Source organism: Neolamprologus brichardi, chromosome 3 (genome assembly GCF_056152115.1).
Source record: "Neolamprologus brichardi isolate AB-2024 chromosome 3, ASM5615211v1, whole genome shotgun sequence".
Lineage (NCBI taxonomy): Eukaryota > Metazoa > Chordata > Actinopteri > Cichliformes > Cichlidae > Neolamprologus > Neolamprologus brichardi.
In genome coordinates, this window is record NC_142106.1 from 32,315,368 (window position 1) to 32,340,425 (window position 25,058).

General features: G+C 39.7%; 4 protein-coding genes across 4 annotated transcripts; 1 reads left to right on the forward strand and 3 right to left on the reverse strand.

Annotated features, from left to right (window-relative positions):
• Nucleotides 1-1,641: 1,641 nt before the first annotated feature.
• Nucleotides 1,642-3,869, reverse strand: LOC148104235 (uncharacterized). The gene has a single exon (XM_087836892.1). It carries the CDS (start codon nucleotides 3,633-3,635, stop codon nucleotides 2,331-2,333), a length of 1,305 nt encoding a protein of 434 aa, XP_087693018.1. The 5' UTR covers nucleotides 3,636-3,869; the 3' UTR covers nucleotides 1,642-2,330.
• An 828-nt stretch (nucleotides 3,870-4,697) lies between these two features.
• On the forward strand, nucleotides 4,698-9,412 carry LOC148104236 (ATP-dependent RNA helicase DDX54-like). Its single transcript, XM_087838301.1, has 9 exons — nucleotides 4,698-4,739; nucleotides 4,802-5,036; nucleotides 7,168-7,229; nucleotides 7,557-7,688; nucleotides 7,787-7,997; nucleotides 8,192-8,230; nucleotides 8,382-8,603; nucleotides 8,715-8,788; nucleotides 8,880-9,412. Exons 1-9 carry the CDS (start codon nucleotides 4,698-4,700, stop codon nucleotides 8,979-8,981), a joined length of 1,119 nt encoding a protein of 372 aa, XP_087694427.1. The 3' UTR covers nucleotides 8,982-9,412.
• A 3,797-nt stretch (nucleotides 9,413-13,209) lies between these two features.
• Nucleotides 13,210-16,479, reverse strand: LOC118453393 (tripartite motif-containing protein 16-like). The gene has a single exon (XM_087836823.1). The coding sequence runs from the start codon at nucleotides 16,308-16,310 to the stop codon at nucleotides 14,724-14,726; it is 1,587 nt and encodes a 528-aa protein (XP_087692949.1). The 5' UTR covers nucleotides 16,311-16,479; the 3' UTR covers nucleotides 13,210-14,723.
• A 5,758-nt stretch (nucleotides 16,480-22,237) lies between these two features.
• On the reverse strand, nucleotides 22,238-24,170 carry LOC148104237 (tripartite motif-containing protein 16-like). Its single transcript, XM_087836842.1, has one exon. The coding sequence runs from the start codon at nucleotides 24,078-24,080 to the stop codon at nucleotides 22,524-22,526; it is 1,557 nt and encodes a 518-aa protein (XP_087692968.1). The 5' UTR covers nucleotides 24,081-24,170; the 3' UTR covers nucleotides 22,238-22,523.
• Between the last annotated feature and the right edge of the window lie 888 nt (nucleotides 24,171-25,058).

Sequence of the window (25,058 nt, forward strand, 5' to 3'; positions counted from 1 at the left end):
TTTCAAACTGCAGGAAAATCACTAGAGTTATAAGAGGCAGACAACTACACACACACAACGTGTATGCTATTGCTTTTTATTGTGGTTTAATCTGTCAAGGACAAAAACGTACAGAAAATTCTGCATCAAGCCTTGAAATCATAGCTTTCCTACTTTTGTCAACCCTGGATTGGTGACATGGTGGTTAGTGCTGTTGCCTCACACTAAGATGGTCCTGGGTTCAAATCCACAATATGGCTAGTTTGCACTGGTTTCTATCTGGGTATTCTGGTTTCCTCCCACAGTTAAAAGTCATGCAGTTATTAGAGTCAGCTTAGGTTGATTAGTGATTCTAAATTCACCATGAATGTGAATGCGAATGGTTGTTTGTGTCTATGTGATTGACTCGTGAGCTGTCCAGGGTGCACCCTGCCTCGTAACCTACCCCGCAACCAGGATAAAGATAGAAGGATGTTAGTTGTTGTAGATCCATTCAACTTTTATGATAACCAGACTCTAGACTTTGTTGAACATTATGTAATATGAAGACAACATGTAGTATTTAAGTGATCAAGTAGTACTGTGGTAAAGGTTATTGAATAGTGTTGAAATAAAATGACAAAATTGTGAAGGATTAAAATATTCCAAGAGCTCAACTTACTTCATCTGAACATGTTTCAATCACGTTTTATGAACACAAAATGCACAGGTTTATTGACTATGAATAAGTTGTGTTGATTTAACTCAGTTGTTTAAGTTTCTGCCAAAGCAAAACGTTTGTGTGCAACCAATGTCCACTATTGAATCAAGTAAATCCAACATGGCCTTTTTTTCAGTGTAAGCTGAACTTCAAGCAGAAAATCAAATGCTCTGCACTTCATTTCGTAGAAGTGATAACATTTCGGGGGTTGACTAGATGATGTTGTTAACTACAACAGGCAACTGGTTTGAACAAAAAAGAAAAGGCTTCACAAGAGTTGGCTGCCTTTTTCCTCCATGTAAAGTAGATGTAGGTCTGTCACATTTGACATAATCCCTGTCATCAAAAGAATAATACATTTGTTCCTAATGAAATGAGGGGTGATTTCAGGGAACAAATTCAGGATCATATTTTTAAGGGAACATTTGACAGGCCTTATTTCTCAAGACTGCCCACAGTATCGGCTATAAACTTTTGTGGCATTATAGTACTGTCAAATGTTCCTCAGCTCATAAAATATCAGTCAGTTGATGATACATCCACCTACTGGATGATAACCCCTTCTGCTTTTTATTTTTGTAATACTTATAATGAAGACAATTAATTTTATATTAGCCAAAATGTAGGTTTCATTCGAATGGAGCCTTAGCTTGACGCTCCGCTTAGTCCCTCTTTTCATATCCAAAAAACAAAACAACAGTCCTTGATAGTTTCTCAATATTTACTTCAAAAGTCCAAACAGGTACACAGCAACAGAATTCCAAATTACGAAAACTTATAAAGCTCAATTCAAAATGGATGAAGAGAGATTGTGAGGTCAAAAAACCATGTGGCTCCACTCTCCTCTCGCCCAACTTCCTGTTTTTTCTGCACTATCAAAATAAAAGCGTACATTTCAAATTAAACTGCATGTAGGCTTCTACATTACCGGCCCCTAATTGTTATCAATGTCTTTGAAACAATTACTCCAAAATCTTTAACTTAAATCAAAAGGTCTATGGCTACATCTGTATCATGTTTTGTCACTTTGTACCATGTAATTCTTTCTATTTTCACCAGGGGGTGGAAAACCATGTTCCAGGATTTTTCCTTCACCATTTATGAGGTTTCAAGAAGAAGATAAACGACAGATATGAATGTTTGAAAAAGTTATAGATGAAAAGATTAGATGAAAAATACTCAAAGGATAAATTCAACTGTTTATTGTTTTATAAATAAGTTGAAAAAGAAAAAGTTAAACAAGTAAATAAAGAAACAAGGTAAAATGAAGTAAGAACAAAAAGTTAACAAGTAAATAACGAAACAAGGTAAAATGAAGTAAGAACAAAAGGTTAACAAGTAAATAACAAAACAAGGTAAAATGAAGTAAGAACAAAAAGTTAACAAGTAAATAACGAAACAAGGTAAAATAAAGTAAGAACAAAAAGTTAACAAGTAAATAACGAAACAAGGTAAAATGAAGTAAGAACAAAAAGTTAACAAGTAAATAACGAAACAAGGTAAAATGAAGTAAGAACAAAAAGTTAACAAGTAAATAACAAAACAAGGTAGAGGAGAGAAAACCCCAACAATCCCCTCTGAGCACGCACTAGGCGACAGTGGGGAGGAAAAACTGCCTTTAAACGGGCAGAAACCTCCGGCAGAACCAGGCTCAGGAGGGGACAGTCAACTGCCGGGACTGGTTGGGGAGGTGAACAGAGGTGGAGCAAGACAAGGCTACACCAGGTGAGGAAGCAGTAGAGTCTCTCCTCCAGGGCCAGCGGAAACGTTTGTTCTTCTTTTTCATGCAGTTTTCTACAAGAGCTTTTTTTTCCAGGATGAGGGTTCTCAACTCATCGATGGTTTCTGCGTTTTGTATCTCAAGCTTCTTGCATGTTTTCTCCACCTCTTCCAGTGTTGCTCGTTTTTCTTCAAGCTTTTCCTTGAGCTCTTTGGATGTTGCCTCCTGCATTATCTTGTCCTTGTGCATGTCTGCGTTTCTCTGTTGTACTTCTTTGTACATGTCTTGTAGCTCTTCATTTCTTCTGTGGATATCTTGGAGCGTACGCTGCAGGTCGTCATGTATGTTGTCTTGTTCCTGCTTTTGCACCTGCATTTCAGTGTGTTTGCGCTTCAAGTTGTTGTATTCCAACAATATCCCCTTAGTGAGCTCGGAGTTGTTTCTCGCCATTTGACCCATCCTTTTCTGCATGTGTGAGCATTGTTTGTCCAGTTTTTCTTTTTCCCCTTCTAGTTGACTTGTTTTGTCCTTCAGTTCACTACAAAACTGTTGCAGTTTTAGATTTTTACCCTCAAAGTCTTCGACAATACGTTTCTCTTCTTTCAATCTATCTTGCTGTTGCTCTTTCTCTTGAAGAAGGTCTTTATTTTGGCGCAGTGTATCATCCAACTTTATTTTCAGCATCCTGTATTTTTCCTCCGTGACTTTGAGTTTGTACTCCATGTCTCTTTGCTTTTTCTCCTGTTCTTCCTTCTGTTGGAGGATTTCTTTGTTTTTTTTCACGGCTTCATCAAAGTTTGTTTGGAGCAGCCGATTCTTTTGGTCCATATATTGGAGATCCCATTCTGTCTTCTCAACAGTAGCTTTGCTGTCTTTAGGCTGGTTGGACATCTCCTTTAGTTCCGCGCTCTTTTGCTTGTTTTCCTTAATTAGGAAGACAATCTGCTCTCGTGCTTGTCCAAACTTGATTCCCCAGCCCTCATTAATAATTGTTATGTCGGGCTGGCGTTGTTGTCTTTCTTCCAGGTTCTTATTTTGCGCTTCCATCTGTCTACACTTCTCCTGCAGTTGAAGTTTCTCTTCTTCAATCTGTTGAATTTTATTCTGGAGATGGTAGTTTTCCTTCTTACTGTCATGTAATGCCCTTTGGACGGCTAAGAGGTCATTTGGCTGGCCACGACAGGAAGGAGAAGCGGCGTAATCTTTTTGCCTTGGTTGGTGTCTTGTTGGATACATGTTGAAGGTTGTAAACGACAACTCTGAAAAGTTTTCCAAAAGTTTCTGTGTTGAACGTGTGAAGGCTGCAAACACAAATGCTGCGAAGACACGAACTACAAATTGTTGTTTCTCACCCCTGTTTAAGGACAAACTTCAAAGGATCAAAGTGTAGTGACATCATAACTCCGTGAGCCAATGAGATTGTCATGTGACATTTTGGAATGGGGATATTTTTTTTTAAACCGTTTTCAAATTTAACTTAATATTTGACTGTTTCTTAACTGACCTGTTTAGCTGATTAAGAAATGAATTGCCATGAGCATCTCTAATGTTATACAACAGACAACAGAAAAAAACAGTTTTTTTTCTAAATAATAGAGGTATAATACATTTTTTTAAATTTTTTTTTAAATAATCCTACTTTTTATAAGAGGGAACATTATTTAAAGAATATGTATTTAATTGAAAAACTCTCTATTCATCTAAAGGCTATAACAAAAAAGGTGAGCTTCCTGCTCAAAAATGAAATGACCAAAATAAATGGAGCATTTCTCTGCAATTACAAACTCTGTGTAAACAATCTTGGTTTCGAAATAAGGCTAATGCTTGTGAGATGTCATCACAGGTGTAAATATTACTGCAGATGTTACTATGTCAAAGTCTCACAACTGTCTTATGTTTATTTATATAGGCAAGACCTACTTTTCACTTTTTAGCTTTGCTATATGTTCTTGAGTGTATTAGTTTGCCAGCAGCACGAACATGTACTAGTGTCAATAATAATAGTACGGTGGATTAGAAAACCTGCTCACAAGTTGAATAAACACCCAGGATTGTTTCATCATTTTCATTCAAAACCAATATTTGAGTCAAAATGAGAAAGTTGTTTATGCTGTCTGATGAAGAAGAAGCAAAATAAAGTGCAGTTTTGATGTAGATGATGTTGTATACAAACTAGAAGAAGACGATAGTAGGATCTCTGTATCATGTTTTGTCACTTTGTACCATGTAATTCTTTCTATTTCCACCAGGGGGTGTTTTCAGAGGTGGTAGGTGGTAAAAGAAGAGGTCAGCAGGAAGATGGCAAAGAGCGACCAAAGACCAAGAAAAAGAGGCAGTCAGGCAAAGATGAAGAGTATTATATCCCTCCGGGGGAGATAGTCACTTAAGTCATATCCTCTAAGGTGGGCAGGAAGAGCCTGGTTTCTCCTGGTGCGCTGTTCTTCCATGCTTTTATTACAGGGATCAATCTGTCTGGAAGGACCACTTGTTATAGTGGACGCCCTGGACCACTATCTCTGAAACGGGATTCGGTACTGTTCCCTGGTAATAACATCCGGTCAGAGACGGGGAATGATGTCAGAGTGGAAGAACTTTATTTGCCACGAGCCCACATCGAACACACACTCTCGCTGGCAAGTAAGGATGTGCTTCTGTAATTAATACAAATAAGAAATAACATAAACATCTCTCTTGTCTAGCATTTCTCATACTTCAGTATTACAGAGAACACCATACCAGATTACAAAGGGGCAGATCCTGATACCAGAAACAGAGCTTAGAGTAATAACATAACAGGATGGCATAAACACAGAATCATAATCAATTTAGGTCAATTCCTTCATTTGTGAGTCAACACCACCCTCTAGTGGACACAATTGCTCACTCAAAGGCCGCCATGTGTATGCAGGCTTTCTGAACAAGAACGGATTCGTATGCTAACTTAGTTACTCCATCAGGTAAAATCTTTGGGAACATTAACTCTCCACAACAACTGAAGCAACTTAGAAATGAGGAATATCCTGTGGAGCCAGGCTACTATTTACTTATTCCTACAACATAGCTGCTAACTCAAGGCAACAGATGTCTACATTGGTACATTCACAGTAACAGAAATAAAATACGTTCCCAACGTGACTTACTGGTTCTATGAACGCACACTTGCCCGCCTTAGTCCGATTCAACTCAAGTCCACAACTTGCTTGCAGCAGCGCTACTCGCCGACTACTAGTGATGTGTCCTGTGTGTCGAAGCGTCGAATCGTGTGTCGGGTAATCTCGGGGGCGTGTCTGTGAAGCGCGTATCGAGGCTTGCTTTGATTACGTATGCAGTGACGTTCGAGGCCTCGCGGGCAGTCCGTACCACGTGACTGATTCAGGGACTGGTTCACCGGTTCGCGCCAGATTCGAAATAAAATGGGCAGAAAAGCACAGCTGATTTCCCATCACACTGTGTTGTGGAATTAGATTGTGTACGTGTTACATAGTTACTTGAGCATTTCTTCTTCAATGGAACCAGGAAGGAAGAGATTTTTTATTTTATGGTATCTCTCCTAATAAAGTATGCACACAGTAATAAATATCACAAATGATAAGCACCATAATATAAATAAACAACACTACAGATCCTATAATCTGATTTCTGTCTTTTAGTTTATTAAAAAGTGAAGCGCCAAATACTAGTTTGTGTAATTATCCAGATGTACATAAGCATGATTACACAGGTACTAGCGGGTTTTGATTATCGATTAAAATCGATTCTAGCTTGGATAACGTGATATCGATTCATTAAAATCCTGAATCGATTTTTAATATAAATATTACTACATTTCAACCACCACCAAAACACCAATTCTGCACAAAGACGTGCAGACGTGCAAAAACACAAAGCGCTGACGCGTCAGAATCAGTGAAATGTCGCCTTTCTCTCCAGACAGCGCGGACACGGTCGGGGCTGAAAGCCGACAGCTCACTGATTCTAATCTAAGGCATCTGCTGTGATGCTTACACATTAGATAAAGTCTCGAAAGTGTCAGCTTTCTTTTTATAGTTATAAAAATATGCAAATGTACTAATCTATGATCTGAATTATACTATTGACTGACTATCTGAGGCTAACAGTTACACAAACATACCAAAACTCTGTCCTGATAGTTTCCACTTTCTCTTTTGTATCACACATACTGAGACAATATTCAGGATAAATAACCAAGAAAACAATTTATTTATTCAGTTTAGAGGTTTACACATCATTATAATCACAGAGCCTTCACTTGAATTGTCCACTTGATGGCGCAGTAGAGCAAATGAATCATCACAATGCTTCGAACCATGAGTCGACCAATTGGGTGGAAAGCTTCAGTTCATCATGAGGCTTCATCTCACCATCACTACCGACTACACTTTTAATTACCACAGCAAGGACAGAACGGGTGAGCACTCCGATTTGGCCTCTGGGGGAATCATGCTCCTCCCATGTAGGTAACGCATGCCCTGGCCGGAGGACTTTTTAACAGGGCATAAAAGCCATTCATGCACTTACATATATATGTGTGTGTATATACACGTGTATATATACAGAGATCAATTTCTTTTTTCTGTAGACATTTATCTAATAAATTAACCCTCCACGGTGTAGATTCTCAAAGTTTTTCTGGCTTATTTTCTCATCATAAAGCATATTCATTCAACTTAGCTTCCATATTTTTTAGCATCTAAAGGCAAATAATCCTAATTATATTCACACCGGTGTATACAAACTTTTTTCTCAGGCCTGACAGAGCCTGTACTGATTCGTTTGGATGTGGATTCCAAGCTCAGTGATCAGATCAAGGTAAAAAGGCAGAATTTGCTTTTGTTTTATTTACCTTTTGTTTAATCTGAGAAATTAGATGGAAGGTTTTGCATTATTTATTACAACCTCAGTACAGGATTATTGCATCTACTCTACATGCTAACTTATGTTAAATCAGCTACTGTGTCAGTGTCTTGGTCTTTCTACTTGTTGCTCTGTCTTCAGACACTTGCTATTCAAACATTTTGTATTCTTCTCCCAGAAATGTTGAATGATTTAAATGTAAAGCCCAAAGCAAAAGTCCTTACAGTCACCTGATGTTTCCATGGCTTTGAGCATGTTTTCATTTCTTCTAACTTTCATCAGCTGTCATTCTTCCACCTGCGTGTGGATGACAAGCCGGCTCTGCTGCTCCACCTCCTGAGGAACGTAGTGAAGCCTCAGGAACAGACAGTGGTCTTTGCTGCCACCAAACACCATGTGGAGTACCTAAAGGAGGTAAGATAACAGTGTAGCCTAAATTTGTGAGAATGTTAAATATTGTTTTAAAAACTAGAGCTTTAGTTGACTTCTTCTTCTTTTCTCCTGATGTCCAGCTGCTGTCGACAGAAGGTTTAGAGTGTGCCTACATCTACAGTGCCCTTGATCAGACTGCCAGGAAGATCAACATTGGGAAATGTGTGCATCGGAAAGCCATGGTGCTTCTGGTGACTGATGTTGCTGCTCGTGGTATAGACATCTCCCTGCTGGATAATGTCATCAATTACAACTTCCCCTCCAAGGCCAAGCTTTTCTTGCACAGAGTTGGTGAGCAGCTGTATGCAGAAGGAACAAAGTGATTCAGCTTCTTTAATTTGAAATGATTAGGCCAGCATTACGTGTATTTTTCCCCTGTCTTTTCCCATTGGGGCGTGTGGGACGAGCGGGCCAAAGTGGCACAGCCTATAGTCTGATTTGTCCTGATGATATGCCTTATGTCTACGGCCTCCACCTCTTCCTAGGGCGACCAGTTCAGTTTGCTTCACCTGAACAAACACAAGGTAGACTCTACTGCATGCCTGTCAGGTCTTAAAGTGACAGATGAACTGTTTAACTGATGTGCTACACATTTGAGGTTGCTAATAAACTTTATTTAGTGCTCTTTTTATCTGTCACTGTATTGAAATGTCTGCATTTCTTTTCGTACTCCAGATTCAGAAGGTGTGTTTGGCCGAGTCCCTCAGAGGATCTTGGATGATGAAAGTGCTCATCTGATCACGTCTCACGAAAACTCCCTGGACCTGCAAAATCTGCTCCGTGTCTCAGAGAACGCCTACAAGCAGTACCTCAAGTCGCGGCCAAACCCCTCGCCGGAGTCCATCAGACGGTTTAAAAACACAGATGTGTCCAGCATGGGTGTCCATCCAGGACTTGGTAAGTTCAAAGGAGGATAAACTATAAAAAGAAGAGAGAAATTATGAAGATAATCAAAAGGAGTAGTGAGGAACTGATGGCAGTTAGGTAAGACAATTTGATTTGTTTCAGGGTGTGGTCTGGAAAAAATGGAACTGGAGTGCCTTCAAATAGTCGATGCCATCAAGAGCTACAAATCCAAAGCGGTGAGTTTGATGCAGACACATCACAGTGCTGCATTTTCTGGTAAAAAGTGTTCTAGTAAGCAAAGAAACATATAATTCTCTCCTGAAATAGACCATCTTCGAAATCAACTCCAGTAGTAAGACACCAGCCAGTGAGGTGATGCGGGCCAAACGCTCTAAAGACACTCGGCTAGTGGACAAATTCAGCAAGTAGAGAGAAGACCGAGCTGCAGAAAGCAGGCTGCAGCAGCCAACCAACCCCACCACTACTGCTGACTGTGACATCACAGAAAAGGATGAGAGTGATTTAAATGTAAGCATGGGTGAAGTATTGCTTCTTTCTTTCTTCCCTGGATCGCTGTAGTTGCAGGTTTACATCAGTTTCATTAAGGATTAAGCACACATGGAACTCCAGTAAATCATAAATTAAAATGTGGATATTACCTGTCCACAGATTCATGGTGACGTATCTGCTCTTTTAACTGTTTGGTGACTTCGCTTTGTTTGGCGATTGTAGAAATGGTTTACATGAGATTATAGCTGAGATTCAGAGGTTTCTGCAGCACTTATATTTCTGACCTCTTGTTATAACCGATTAAATGCGATCTCCTCCCTTTTGCCCCCATTTTTGGTGGTGTGGGTGCAAATGATCAGGCATGACATTCTCAAAAGAAATCAGATAAGATACTGCAAATAATTATTTCTGCATTTGTGCGATTGAAATGAATTGAAAATGTGTATGCAATGATACAGTTTTAAAGATTTGGCCTAAATAATTTTTCGAGTGAATGAGCCTAAACATGATGATCTAACCAGTGACACCGTGTCTCTCACACACACACACACACACACACACACACACACACACACACACACACACACACACACACACACGTATGACTTTGCCGGTTTCAGCTGAAACAATTTCAGTGTTTCAAACCATGTTCCAGGATTTTTCCTTCACCATTTATGAGGTTTCAAGAAGAAGATAAACGACAGATATGAATGTTTGAAAAAGTTATAGATGAAAAGATTAGATGAAAAATACTCAAAGGATAAATTCAATTGTTTATTGTTTTATAAATAAGTTGAAAAAGAAAAAGTTAAACGAGTAAATAATGAAACAAGGTAAAATGAAGTAAGAACAAAAAGTTAACAAGTAAATAAAGAAACAAGGTAGAGGAGAGAAAACCCCAACAATCCCCTCTGAGCACGCACTAGGCGACAGTGGGGAGGAAAAACTGCCTTTAAACGGGCAGAAACCTCCGGCAGAACCAGGCTCAGGAGGGGACAGTCAACTGCCGGGACTGGTTGGGGAGGTGAACAGAGGTGGAGCAAGACGAGGCTACACCAGGTGAGGAAGCAGTAGAGTCTCTCCTCCAGGGCCAGCGGAAACGTTTGTTCTTCTTTTTCATGCAGTTTTCTACAAGAGCTTTTTTTTCCAGGATGAGGGTTCTCAACTCATCGATGGTTTCTGCGTTTTGTATCTGTAAATTTCACAGCATAAATATGGATGTGTCAACACAGAGACACCCACCAAAGTTTAACTTGCAAACACACTTTTGTGATAAAGTAGAAAAGACACACTGTAAAAAAGAAAAAGTTGAGAAAACTTAAAATTTCAAGGCAACATGATGCAAGAGATTTTTGAGTTTTCTCAAATTTTGCAACTGTTGTTGACTTAACTAAGATTTACAAGTTCTGCCAACTTGGTTCTTCTTGTTCACCTAATTAGGATAATCCTGGAAGTCTAACGAAGAAATTCTGGTTTCAATGCCATGTTTTTCTGCCTTCACCAAACAAGGATATTCTTGTTGAGTAATCATACAATTCTTACTCCAGTGAGCTGAAAATGTACCTATATAAACAAAGGAAAATGTATGCTGTGATTATACTTGAAAGTACACTCAATAAATAGATATAGAATAAAACAAAGCACAATTCAATTTTATCTAAAAGCTTATTTATTTTGTTCAACAGTGACTGCACTGAGGAAGTGTACATTTCCATTTTGGATTAACTCATCTTTATAAACATCTCATAGCAATTATTTTTACTTGCATTACTTTTTTGTACTTACTAAGCACTTCAGGAAAACCTCTGTTGCATCCTCTCTGAGGAAAATGGGCTGGCCTCTCAGTGCTGGTGGGACACAATGTCGGATGCCTAAAAAGTATTCAGTGGAAAACAAGAATTTCAATTAGTGTAGTAACATGGTGTACTATACACAATGCAAAATCAGAACTCTCATAGTAATGAAAATAAAGCACAGGTCAGACCCAGCAACACGCAAAACTTACAAAAAAAACCCAACAACAACATCATGTTAACAATTTTACTTTCTATTTACAAATTAAATAGAAATACTGCCAAATAAGAACAAAGCAATGACTGATGACATTAATTTTTACTGACATGTCCACTGATGTGTTTTGTTTGAAGCCAACATCTTTTTCAGTTTCTGTTAAGAGAAAAGTATTCTCTCTTCTAAAAATGTCAGATAAAGAAGCACTTCACTCACCTGTTCATCAAGTTTATCCAGGAGGTCTTCCATCTCCTCACAAAGAGCTCCCTTCTTAGGCCGGTACAGTTTTAGCAGGCCAGGCACAAATTTGTCAAGGGATGCATTGAAGGTCCCCAGGAGGTCTTTGCTTGTGATCCGATGAAATTTTTTAGATATCTAAACAAGACATTCACCAAAATATTGTCATTTATTCAGCACAGAAAATTCCTGGGTAGCGGTCTTGGACAGTCTGCACCATGTTATATGCCTGACTGTGTTATCAACAGCAAAACCTACTTCAAAAATCTCTCATGAATACGTATTTTGCACAGGAATAGAAATACCCTCCACAAAACCCAGTATCAATATGCAAATACATATTATGTTCTAAGTTGCACCAAAATCTGTGACCAATCAGATTCTGTGACCTGCCTTAGTATTCTTTCCCTAACCATCTCAGTCTATAGAAGTCCTATTTCTAGCACTAAAAGAAAACAAAAAAAAACATGCTAAGTCAAAATTATGAGATTGCCTTTCTGTTTCACAATTTCGATTTAGCATGGGGTCTCTTTTCTTGAAAGAAATTTCTTTACACATTTTCTGTGTAAAGAAAAGTTCAGGGTAAGGATTTCAATGTAACACTGGCAAGGGTTTTGACTGGAATAGTAGCACAATATAATAAAGTTGGCCAATGCATTGCCCCAGCAAATACTGTACTACTTCAATATAGTCAATCTAGTATAAATCATGCCCAATTTGAATAATAATTAAATTATAAATAAATTAGGACAGTCTTACCTCCACAGAGTAAAACAGCCCAGGTCATCTCTACTGGACACACACACTGGACACCATAGGCTGACACTCCACGACCTCTCTCCGCCTGAGAGAAAATGTTTGCAATAATGAAACATTTCAATATAATGTAGAAAAAAAAAAACGAGTTACGGATCGTACTCTCTGATCCTTACTGCGCATGTGCAAAGTCGGACCGTACAGATCGCGTCTACCCGTGGAATTGTACATAAAATCAATACTCCACCAACAAAAAGGCTCTCAAAACAATACAATACTTTCCACAGCTTTGAAGGATGGGTCAGGTGTATCCTTCGTGGCCCACCCTATGCCAGAATTCATAGCGCAGCCCAGCCGATTCTAGTTTCCAACAATGGCGGCAGCCACTTAGTTTTAATATTACTCTTATTACCCTTTTCGGGTCACAAAGTAAACTTTTAAGATATTTTCAGGCGAGAATGTAGCTGTGTAAATTTCAAATATCTGCTCAGTTTAATAAGACAACACATATTTGCAAAAATGCTTCTACGTTTTCGGAGACGTCTGTTACCACCGGCTTCGATAGCTAGCTGGCCGGCATATCATTTTCACCCCCTCGCGCGGTCCTTCGCTAGCTTAAACATGATATATAAGTCACTTAGATAACTTAAATATGTTATTGTTTGCCTTTTTTCAGTGTTTTACTCATTCCACCCTCCTGGGTCCTGAGGAGGATGCAGCCTAGGCGCTTGTAGAAAATTCTAATAATAGATCTGGTTAGCTTACCTGCTAGGGCAAATAGTCGGCAGCTTGTCCTGTCTGAAAAATGGTCAAAAAATACAGTCCAACTTCAGACCAGGTAAAATCCGTAATGGTCGAAAAATGGTAATTTCCATCCAACTTTGGCCACGTTTCTTCAAATTTTCTTAGCAGGTTTTTAGTCCAGAACACATTGACAAACCACTATCACACAGCTCAGGTCTGCTCAGGCTCGTTTGGTCCAGTTCAAACTTGGCACAGACCACGTGTGCCAGTCATCTACGGGGTTTCCCACAGGTTCCCAACTTGACTCAAAAAATCTACTCAAAAGTTGATAATCTTTGTTATGCTCTCTAGAAAATCTTAGTTAGGACAACAATGGAAGAAATGTGTTGGGCAGACGAGCTTTTTTAGGTTGTAAATGGAAAGTTTTATTTCTAAGTCAGTTTAATTTGAAAACTTTAATCAAATCAACAATTACTAGTTATCATTTTTACAGTGCATGGACCTATGATAAAAGCCAAACAAATGACGAAATTAAGGCAGCGATAAGGCAATGATAGTTTAGCACAAAATCTTATCATCTGTTTATCCTGAATTCACATTTTCTCAGTTCACATGTATCCATGTTTTTGCACAACTAAGATCACATGATCATTTTGATGCAAATAAGCATCATCACTAAACAAGACAAAGAAATCATATTCTGGTCATAACAGACAGAACCTGCAAATGTATGTGATTAAAAATGAATAAATATAACAGTGTTTCTTCGACAACATAAGGCTGTTATATACTGAAGTTCACAAACTACATCAGTGATGGTGAGGACCAGTAATTCCTCTATGCATTGTATATGCATAAAACCTACTGTATAACAATAGTCTGGTTTAATCTAATGACCCCAAAACTAGTGTGGTGTACACTCAGTTTTCAATACTGAATGTTTACTGGTTAAAACTAAAAGACCCAAAATCATTTGTTCAACTTTTAATAGAGAAAAAAATGTATATAATAAACTGGCATCTTTAATAAACAAAATTTGATATTAAAAAACTTAAAAGTGCAGTGTTCTTGCTTGAGTTAATCAGAAAAATAAAAGCATTCCACATATTAAAATATACTCTGTTATTTATCAGATCATTTACATTGTATAAATCAACTCTGGCTGTACAATGTACAATGTGAGAGTACCACCAGTAGATGGAGACAAACATATTCAACTTGCAGGTGAAATAAAGCAGAAACGGTTCAAACCAAAATAATTAGTTTGTGCATTAGAAGCAAATACCAAAGCTAAACATATATAATTAACCAAAAAGAGGTTCATTTAATGAATATGATGTGATGTATGACACATGATGTATATTCCTGTGACAGAAACTAAATCGGATACATTAATAAATATTTGGTGAGGGGAAAAAAACATCAGCAGAGTTTACAAACCATCTTTGTGATGTTTTCACCATCAATTATTTTCCACAGGAACAATTACCATGAGGAGGGTAGAAAATATTATGATAAGAGTAGCAAGACAGCACCAGGGAGGGGAAATAATCACAATGAAAATTTTCTGCATCCCAAACCCCATTACCAAACCAAATGCAAAAGTTAGAAATTATTAAAACTGAAAAACATGCAAGAAAATATACATTTCATATTTCATTTGAATTTTGTTAAGTCAAAGTTAAAATGTAACAATTTCATCACAAAAAAGCATCATACTGAATTTATCAGTCAGTTACACTTACATTCAGCTGCTGAAAGGAAAAATAAAATAATGAATAGATCTACAATTAGCAAAGTTTACAAACCATCTCTGTCATCCCTAAGAGCTTTTCCACAGGAACAAACAGACTGGTGGGAGTAGCCAGAACGATGATCCAGAATGTGGGTTTTGGACAACAGCATGGGTGTTATTTACATAAGTTCACAAAGTACCGCTGTCATTGGTGGGGAACCAATAATCTTTCCACAAGAGCAGATTGACTGGGAAGACTTGGAGCCTAAAGATGCTCCATAATTGAATCCATGACCAGACTTAACCTTAATCTTCCTACATGAGCATTTCGACTGATTCTGATATTGTTGTGGAAATCCTCCAAATTGAGATGTCGTTAAACTTGAACTAAAGGAGAACTCATTTGTCGCTTCCTTTTCTAAACCCTGGAGACAAACAAAAGGCTTGAGGTCTGAGCTGGTAGAGCTGATTGTTACTGTGAGTAAGTTTATTCTCTGGTGCTGCCCGATCCTGCTGAAGAATGATAATGAGTCTGGAAAGCTCCACACAACTTCCACTATTTGTGGTCTGGTCATCTGTGGTTCTATATTTCCACCTGGAGTGTTGATCACTTGTTGGGAAACCTTATAATGCTGTTGGGGCGTTTCAATTTTCTGCATCCCAAAGAATGAATGTTCACTTTGAATCATAACCAAACTATACTCTGTTGTGAGAGAGAAGAGCTGGTTACCTTGGCAGCGTAGGCCATAGATATATCCACCCGTCATACTGGCTGCATAAGTGTCATCACATAAACCGATGGTCCAGTCACAGTCTTTGGAAATACCGATGACCCATCCCTTAAAGTCAGAAACAAGAACTGTACCCTTAATGAGGAACAAGTTGGAAGAACAAAATTTCATCCACTGACTGTGGAAAACCTTCCTGTTGTCAGTGGACAGCGACATGCCAGGACCCAGAGACTGTGGCTCAAAGATCAGGTCTGAACCAGTGGGAACAAGCTCCTGGTGGTGTTCAGGATCAACCAGAGTCAGCAATGATCCCCAGAACTGTGACGCTTGCTTTACCATCTTCTCCCCATTCTGTCTCATCTCCTCAACCAGTTTGTCCTGATGGCTGCCCGGCTCCAGCCCTTTTCTCAGATCCACAGCTTTGGCCTTCTCCACATCCTGATGCACCTGAGAATACATCTGCAGGAATCTGAAGGTGTCCTTCTCCTTCTGTGCTGCTTCCAGGCTGCTCTTGCTGGTTTTCAGAGACACCATACGAGCAGAGACCGAGCTCTGGACGCTGGTCAGAGAGATGTCACGCAGCTTAGTCACAGCCTCAATCAGACGCACACTGCAGCGACCCAGCTTCTCTCTTTCACTCTTCTCCCACTTTTCCAGACTCACATCCTCATCGTCTGTTTTCTCCTGTAAGATCAGCTGCTCAGCTTTCAGCTTCTCCAGGAGCTCTTTGTGGGCTGTGGAGAAGGTCTTCATATTGTGTAGGCGGTGCTGGTCCTCAATGGCGCAGGAAACACACACACAGGTCATGTCGTCCAAGCAGTAGTACTCCAGGAGCTTGCCGTGCTGAGAACATTTGGTGTTCCCACATAAATCCATGGGTTCAGTCAGAGGATGAGTCTGCAGTAACACAGGTGTGGTCAGGTGGGCCTGGAGGTGCTGGACACACATGGAGATCTCACACTTCATGCACGTCTTCGTTGCTGGTTTCCTGTCCTCTTCTGTACACATGTCACAGAGGATAGTTTGTAAATCCATGTTGATGTTTTCAGCAGAAGGTTCTTCTTCGATATTTGAATATTATTGAGTCTTCAATAAAGTTTTTGTTGCTTTCTGTAATTTGATCAAATGTTGAATTTTGCTCCTTCTTTGCTTGTTTCCTCCCTCTAACACACTTTTGTGGTAGATTTTCAGGCAGATATTTTCATGCAGTGCTTCCACCGAACACTAAAGGGGTGGAGTCAGTTCAGTTTGACTGCAGCTGTTTTGAAATGATTACTTTTAAGTTGTTTTTTTCCTGAGAAGATAAGCAGGCAGTTCTCTCTGGAACTGATAATTTATTAATGTAGTGCCAATAAAAATGTGTCCCCATATTTGGGTGTTAAACACACAGAGTCTGCAGCTATGATAATCTAGTTTAAAAAAAAATAAGTCAGTGATACTTCAGCACAAACTATGAAGAGCAAGAGGATTTTTATTATTTATATCTGATCATGTGTTTGACAGGTCTTCTTTGCTGGTTTCCTGTTTGTGGATTCGTCTGGATGTTTTCATACATGTTTTGTTTTTTTGTTTTTTTAGCAGTATGTCCTGTTTCGATAAGTTTAAAATGATCAATAGTGTTCAATAAAATCCTTGTTGCTCTCTCCAGAATTTTCCTCTCAAACAAATAAAACTAATGCTGGGGGACACTGTGCTAAGGCTTTTGGAGGGTGTGTTGAGACATCCATTGTCACGGTGGGGTGTGCTATGTATTTTTTAAATGTACCCAAAAGCAGACACTGCAGGAGACGCAGCTGGTTTGCAAATCAAAAGCGATCCTTTGTTAGGGCTGAATGAAGGCAAACAACAGGAACACTAAGGAGAAAAACAGAAGACTACAGCTAAACTGACTACAGGTTATGAACAACTATGAAACTATGAAGAAAATGACAACTATTATGTGGAATATGTGAGACCTTCAAGGCTTCATGAGGCTTCATCTGGGCATCACTACACAAAACAATTTTATAAATGCGTACATCCAACTCTGAGTAAATACTGTTTTTTTACTGGTAATTTATGCATAATACAGCTTCAGCTTCATGAATCAGATAATTTTCTCGTTCAAAAACAAAAACTACAGATAACAACCTCTCCAGATAAATAATCCTTAAATCTCCTGATACACACAGATCACGTTATATGCCCATGTTGGATTTTGAGACAAATTTTACGCTGCCAGCTTCATGTAGATCCACAAATGTTAAAAATTGTGAAAGTGGGACATGTGGGCTTCCTCTGTATTTCTTCATTTTTTGTTGGTTTTAAATAAATAAAATCTTTTGTTTCTTTGTCAAGTCTTCTGACTCTGCTGCTCTTTGATGATCCACTCACTACAGCACTGTACAACAGTTTTGATTGTGTTCTATCCATTCGCTTACGGTTGTCCTTTTCAGGGTCGTTGGGGGTGCTGAGGCCTTTACTAGCTGTCTTAGGGCAAGAGGCAGGGTACACCCTGAAAAGGTTGTCAGTCTGTCACATAGAGATAGACCAGCATTCACACCTTTAAGCAATTTAGAGTTTCCAATTAACCTATCTGACTGTTGGAGGACGCCAGAGTACCCATGCAAACACAAGGAGAACATGCAAACTCCCCACAGAAAGCCCCTGGCCTGATAGTGGAATGGAACCCAGGCCCTTCTTGCTGTTAAGCAACAGTGCTAACCACCTTGCAACCGGTGTTATTTTATATATTGCACTTTGTACTGCTAAAACAAGTCAAGTCTGACTGCAAAAATATGGACTTTTTTGTTGTTTGAACTTCAAGGGTATATGACCTGCATAGGTAATACTTTTAATGTTGGTGTACTGTGTAAATATATCGCAAGCAAAGACTATATACCATAAAGTATTTATTTCTCTGTATTATGTTCAAGAAATCAGCAGTAGAGAGATAAGTTCATGTCTAATTATATTTTACAATGCATGCATGTGCAGCAGATAACAATCTATTTATTATGTCATTTATTTCTTGTAAGAGAACCACATCACTCTACTCTACTACACTTTATTTCAATAATGGATTTGCATCCTAACTGATGCCCCCTGGTGGCCATATTGATTATGATCTGGCAAATCTACTCCTTAAAACAAGGGTGTCCAAAGTACGGCCTGCGGGCCAACTGCGTCCATTTTTAATTGGCCCGCAAGTAATTTTATGAATAGAATAGCATATGGCCCGCACTTCAACTTTTGCTTGAGTGTATTGCACTTCTTAGTTTTAACACCAGGGAGAGCTGCTGTTAATCAAGGCAGGTGCTCCACTAAAAAGGACAATCACAGAAGAAATTTACCCCAAGTTACTAAACATGGCAGAACCAAAGAAGCGAAAGGTAGAAAGTGAGTGCAGAAAATTTCAGACATGGTGGGAGAGTGAATATTTCTTCAAAGAATTCAAGGGGAAGTGTGTCTGTTTGATCTGCACTGAAATTATGGCAGTTATGAAAGAGTATAATGTACGATGTCATTATGAAACCAAACATCAGGCCTATGCATCCTACACTGGTGCTGAGCGAAAGCAGAAATTTAAGCAAAGAGTAGCTCTCCTGCAGGGACAGAAACAGTATTTTTTTGTGTTCAAAAGGTGCAGGAAAAGGCTCCATTAGCCAGCTATGAGGTCGCCCAATTCATCGCAAGACATGGCAAGCCTTTTTCAGATGGAGACCTCATAAAACACGGCCTCGTTAAAGTCACCGAAAAAGTGCAGGACTTTAGCAACGTCAGCATGTCCAGAAATACAGTTGTGCACCGCACTGAAGACTCGTCAGCCAACATTAAACTGCAACTGTCTGATAAAGCTGTGCTTTTGATTTTTACTCCATCGCATGCGATGAGAGCACCGATGCCACAGACGCCGCACAGCTGCTAATTGTTTTGCGGGGAGTGGACGAGAGCACGAGCACTTTAGGCTCGATTTACATACCCAGCGCAGCTGATACTCACCAGAATAATTTACTAAAATTATATGCACTCCTGTTATTAAGTCCAGTTCAGTGTGTTAATGTTGATAACAGTTTCAAACCAACATTAATAGGTGTGTTGCTAAGCCTAATAACTTAAATAACAAACTTGAAATGTACCCGTCCCATTTTCCCCTTTATTGTTTTTTCTCTGTGCTGTAAATCTTCTGTCTAAGAAGAAATCTGAGGCTGCTGTTCTGAGAATGAGCTACCAAAGCTTTTTCTGAATAAATCAATAAAGATCCATTCATGGAAAGATGTGATGAAGGCAGTTTTGTCTTTAATTATATTCAACAATATAATATATTTGACCACTTGTAAGTGATTTTTCTAACTTTAATACACTAAAGTTAAGGCTATATACCTAATTTCTAGTAAGTGGCCCCATATTTTTATGTATGTGGCCCTCAGTGACAAAAGTTTGGACGCCCCTGCCTTAAACCTCTGCAACATTTGGTCCTTGAGATTTTGATAGCGTGCTTACTGTGCAATTGTCTGAAGATGTTCCCAGATCAGCATAAGGGCAGGCGCCCAGCAGACGTCCGTCCCTGCAGAGAGACTCAGACACCTGCTTGGAGACTGCTGTTTCTCTACCAGAGCCGCATCACTCTTCCTGCTCAACTCCCTATGTAAATTACTCATCAGAGCAACAGCAGCCCCATCACAGTGTAGAGAGACTATCAGAGAGATATGCCAGGATGACTCCGCTCACTCCTAAAGACTGGAATTCACCACAAGAAGCTGGAGCTCAATATTCACGCCAGCCTGATCACACAGACCACCTGTTTCAAAGTACACCTGCACCTCCCCAGGAGGAGGTCTGGACTGGAAACTGAACCTGAGCTTATGGAGGTACTTCGCAGATTGATGGAGGATAATTGTAGGCTGTAGCGACAGGTGATGGATATGCACAGAAGAACTGATGCCTGCACTCCACTTACTGCACCTCTGTTGCTGTTGTGGTCAAACACCTATTCTTCAGAGACATCTGAGCCAGCTCAATGGCAGCAATCTCTAAAGAAAAAATGACAGAGTATCAACCGCTGTCATTCCCACCAGCTGTCCAATGTATTGGTTGTGTTTTGTTTTCTGGTCGGGAGCCCAGAGAATTTGCCAGACTCAAGGTTGCCCTGGAATATCCACTACCTGAGGATGCTACAGAGCGCATTAAGTACCAGATAGATTTTGGTGGATCATCTGCAGTATTAGGAGGCACTTTTTATAGCAGACTCACGCACCAATTCCCGTACAATCTTCTACTGATACAATCGGCAGTTTCACCGAGCAGTATGGGTAACCTCACCAGCTAGCTCTCTCAAAAATTGCTGACCTCATTCAAGCTCTGAACATTTGCATGTGTTGACAATAGTGGGCTCAAGCAGTTTGCACTGAAAGTGAGAGCACTTATTTTTCCCACCCTCCTGTATTTCTCTGATTGGCTTGACTATGAACTGAATATTCAAGAGACCCGTATGAATCTTGTTACACTGAAGATCGGAGTAAATCAGCACCTTGGACAGAGCACTGCTACGACTGCAAGGTTGGTAAGAGCATCAGAGCTCTGCACACTATAACAGCCCTGGTTAACACCAGCCCCAGGAATATCACACCCCAGCACCGAGCCAAAAGAAAGGTCTCCATACTGTCCTTACTGTACCTACACCCAGCATTTACTTGCTCAGTGTGCACATTTTTCACAGCTGACAGTAGATCCAAGAACAGCGTGAATCAAAACAAACAGGTGGTGTTGGCGATGTGGTTGTTTGCATGAGCAAAAGTATCTGTACCTAAAGCCACAAATGTTGTTGAATCTATTTATACTTTTGTCTTACCTGGTTCAGCTGCTCCTGATCAAACCAAAGTTAGTGTGTGTTTCCTTTTACGAGCTAGAGGTTCAATCGATTTATTGTAGTGATTATAACCTTCATGTTAGCGTAAGAAGAAGAGCATTTAACAGGATTTACTTTCACACAGTTCATTTCACCATTTCGAAGTGTTCTTATGTAAACTTGTTCTTTTTTCTTTGTCGTATTTAAGTTAAGTTGAAAAAAAAAAGTTTTTATATTTCAAAAACTCACGTTAAATTTCATCCAGTCAATAAAAACATTCCACGACTTCAAACTAAAATGACTTTGTAGTTCGTTCATGGACATATTTATATTTAGTGTTGCTGTCCCTCGTTGTTCTTGTGCGTGCGTGTGTGTGGTGGAACTCTCTCTGACGCTGGATTGTTGTGTGACTTCATGTTAGTCTCCTTACAAGTTAGTGAAGGTTACTCTGCCACAATTGTGGTGTTTCTGACGGCTGCCTCTGTGTTTTCCTAGGATTGTGGGAACGAGAGGGCAGAGACACACTAACACTTGGAAGAGGAAATAAATAAACGCCCTGTTTTCATTGCACAAAATCCAGCATTTGAGTCCGGTTTCCCCTCATCCCAACGCCTGCCAGCGCAGACCGAGACAGACTTACTGATTAGATCATTTATAGTATGTACACAGGAAATGAAAGCCATGTATTACTTATCACTCTGTATTCTAACCTCTTTCTGGAACTAATGGTGAACATTTCAAGTGTTTTCTTTGTTAATTTATACAACATAGCAAACATACTATTGTGTTAGGTTTTCTGTTAGCCAAGTGAGAGTTCTCTTGTCAAATGCTGACTGAACAATTCAGACATCACGATTGATCAGTTACAGTTATTATGATATTGTAGGAACAACACCAACACGGGTGATCATATGCCATTGATTGAATTTATTAATTTCCCATAATATCTTATGGATGACGTTCCTTTGCTGGGTTCCTTTATTTTCTCATTATGTATTTTTTTTTTAAAATAAAACTGTCAACACTTTAATTAAACAAATAAAAACATTCCAAACTGAACATAAACTTAATTCATTATTGATCAAATCATTTACAGTGTATCAAAAACAGAAGTTTCTTTGTTCTCATTAATAAGGCTGTGTGAGAGCACCAACAGTAGATGGAGACGAAAATCTTCAACTTGCAGCTGAAATCAAGCAGTTTAAACTTTAAACTAAAAGACTTTGTTGCTACATTGGAACCAAATGCAAAAGATAAGTAAAATTGTAAAACATGCAAGTGAATATGCATTTCATGTTTGATTTGAATTTTGTTTACTCTTTAAATTTTACAAATTCATAACTAAAGATTAATCACACTGAATTCATCAGTGACTTAAATTTATATTCATCTAATGAAAAAACAAACAAACAGCGCTATAATTAGCAAAGCTTACAAACCACCTCTGTGACACTAAGAGCTTTTCCACAGGAACAAACAGACTGGTGGGAGTAGCCAGAACTATGATCCCAGTACCTGTTACCATCCCAGTAGTAATCTTTCCCACATGAACACTTCCAGTCCTGCTGCTGGGTCGTGCTGTCAATATTTTGCTTTCCCAGTTGGACAAATGGGACCAGGTCCCAGTTGTTGATGCTTACTTTAAGCTTCATTGTGATTATTTCTTCTCTCTGGTGCTGTCCGGTTCTCCTGAAGAAGGACAGCTTGGAGGCAGGAAAGTTCCACAACACCTCCACCTTTTCAGGTGGTGGTACAGGCTCTTCTCCGTTCTCCCCCTGATATGTGATTGATGCAGAGGTTGTCACGAGTTGAATCCCAGTTCTGGCTGTGCCAGTATTTTGCACCTTCAAACCTTGTGAAGTGGATGATTGAGAACCTTCATTTCTCTTTGTTGTGAGGCTGCTGAGCTGCTTATCTTCCCAGCACAGTCCATACACAGCTCCATCCTTCAAGTTGTTTGCAGATGTTTTATCACATAAACCAATCGTCCAATCAGACACTTCAGGCAGACTGACCACCCACCTCTGAAAGTTGCTGGCTGTCTTGGTACTACAGATTAGAAGAGTTGCACAGCACTGTCCCAGCCAGCTATTGTGGAAAACCTTCCTGTTGTCTTTGGACAGCGACATGCCAGGACCCAGAGTCTGTGGCTCAAAGATCAGGTGTGAACCAGTGGGAACAAGCTCCTGGTGGTGTTCAGGATCAACCAGAGTCAGCAATGATCCCCAGAACTGAGATGCTTGCTTCACCATCTTCTCCCCATTCTGTCTCATCTCCTCAACCAGTTTGTCCCGATGGCTGCCCGGCTCCAGCCCTTTTCTCAGATCCACAGCTTTGGCCTTCTCCACATCCTGATGCACCTGAGAATACATCTGCAGGAATTCGAAGGTGTCCTTCTCCTTCTGTGCTGCTTCCATGCTGCTCTTGCTGGTTTTCAGGGACACCATACGAGCAGAGACCGAGCTCTGGACGCTGGTCAGAGAGATGTCACGCAGCTTAGTCACAGCCTCAATCAGACGCACACTGCAGCGACCCAGCTTCCCTCTTTCACTCTTCTCCCACTTTTCCAGACTCACATCCTCATCGTCTGTTTTCTCCTGTAAGATCAGCTGCTCAGCTTTCAGCTTCTCCAGGAGCTCTTTGTGGGCTGTGGAGAAGGTCTTCATATTGTGTAGGCGGTGCTGGTCCTCAATGGCGCAGGAAACACACACACAGGTCATGTCGTCCAAGCAGTAGTACTCCAGGAGCTTGCCGTGCTGAGAACATTTGGTGTTCCCACATAAATCCATGGGTTCAGTCAGAGGATGAGTCTGCAGTAACACAGGTGTGGTCAGGTGGGCCTGGAGGTGCTGGACACACATGGAGATCTCACACTTCATGCACGTCTTCTTTGCTGGTTTCCTGTCCTCTATACACATGTCACAGAGGATAGTTTGTGGATCTGTTCTTCTCCTTTTTGTTTGTATGCTGTCAGACATGTTTTCCAGCAGGAAGTCCTCCTTAAATTTGCTGAATATAACTCAGTGTTGTACAACAGTCTGGATTATCTGGAAGTTGGTTTGCATTTTACACTGTTAAAACAAATAGAGAACAGGTTGAGTCAGGCAACTTTTACAGCAGAAATATGGACGTGCCAACATGAAAACACAGATCAGTTTAATTTGCAAACAAACTTTTGTGCTTGGGTAGAAAAGACATGGACTTGTAATAAAATGCAATCAAATGATAAAATCCAAGCAGCAATGTTTCTATTGTTGTGCCAACATAAAGGCTTTGATGCTTGAGGCAGGATTTACTTCAGTATCAGTTTGTTGGTGCACAGAATAAATTGACAAATTGACTAACTTTCTTTTTTCATATAAACAAACATGAAAACGCAGTGTTCTCGCTTCAGTCAATCAGATAAATAAAATCATCCTACATATTAAAAATATACTAACGTTATCATCTTTCAGATCATTTACATTGTATAAAACAACCGCTGTGTTTCTTTGTTGTCATTAATAAGACCAAAAAGCTGTATTTACGCCGATCTAAACCGAAAACAATCAGAAAAGATAGACTCGACGATGCTAAGAACGACCGTGAAACCGAGAAGATGGAGTAAGATACCGCTAGCGATCAACCGACCGAGGCTAATGTTCTGGATGCAATTCAGTCGCTCAAAATGCATTTTACAACTCAACTGCGAAAAGTTTACATGAAGAAATAAAAGATGCAATCGGAGTGTTTTCCGAGAGCCTCACCTCAGCAGAATCTCGTATTAGTAAAGTTGAGGAAGTGGTTTCCTCACTAACAAGTTGGGAGGCCACTTGTTAACTAAACTGTCAGGAACTCCAACTGAAAGTGGACGACCTTGAGAACAGAAGCTGGAGATCCAAACATGAGACTCGTCGGATTATCCGACGGAGCTGAATCAGGGGAAATCACTGCGTTTTTACAGACCTGGACTGTGT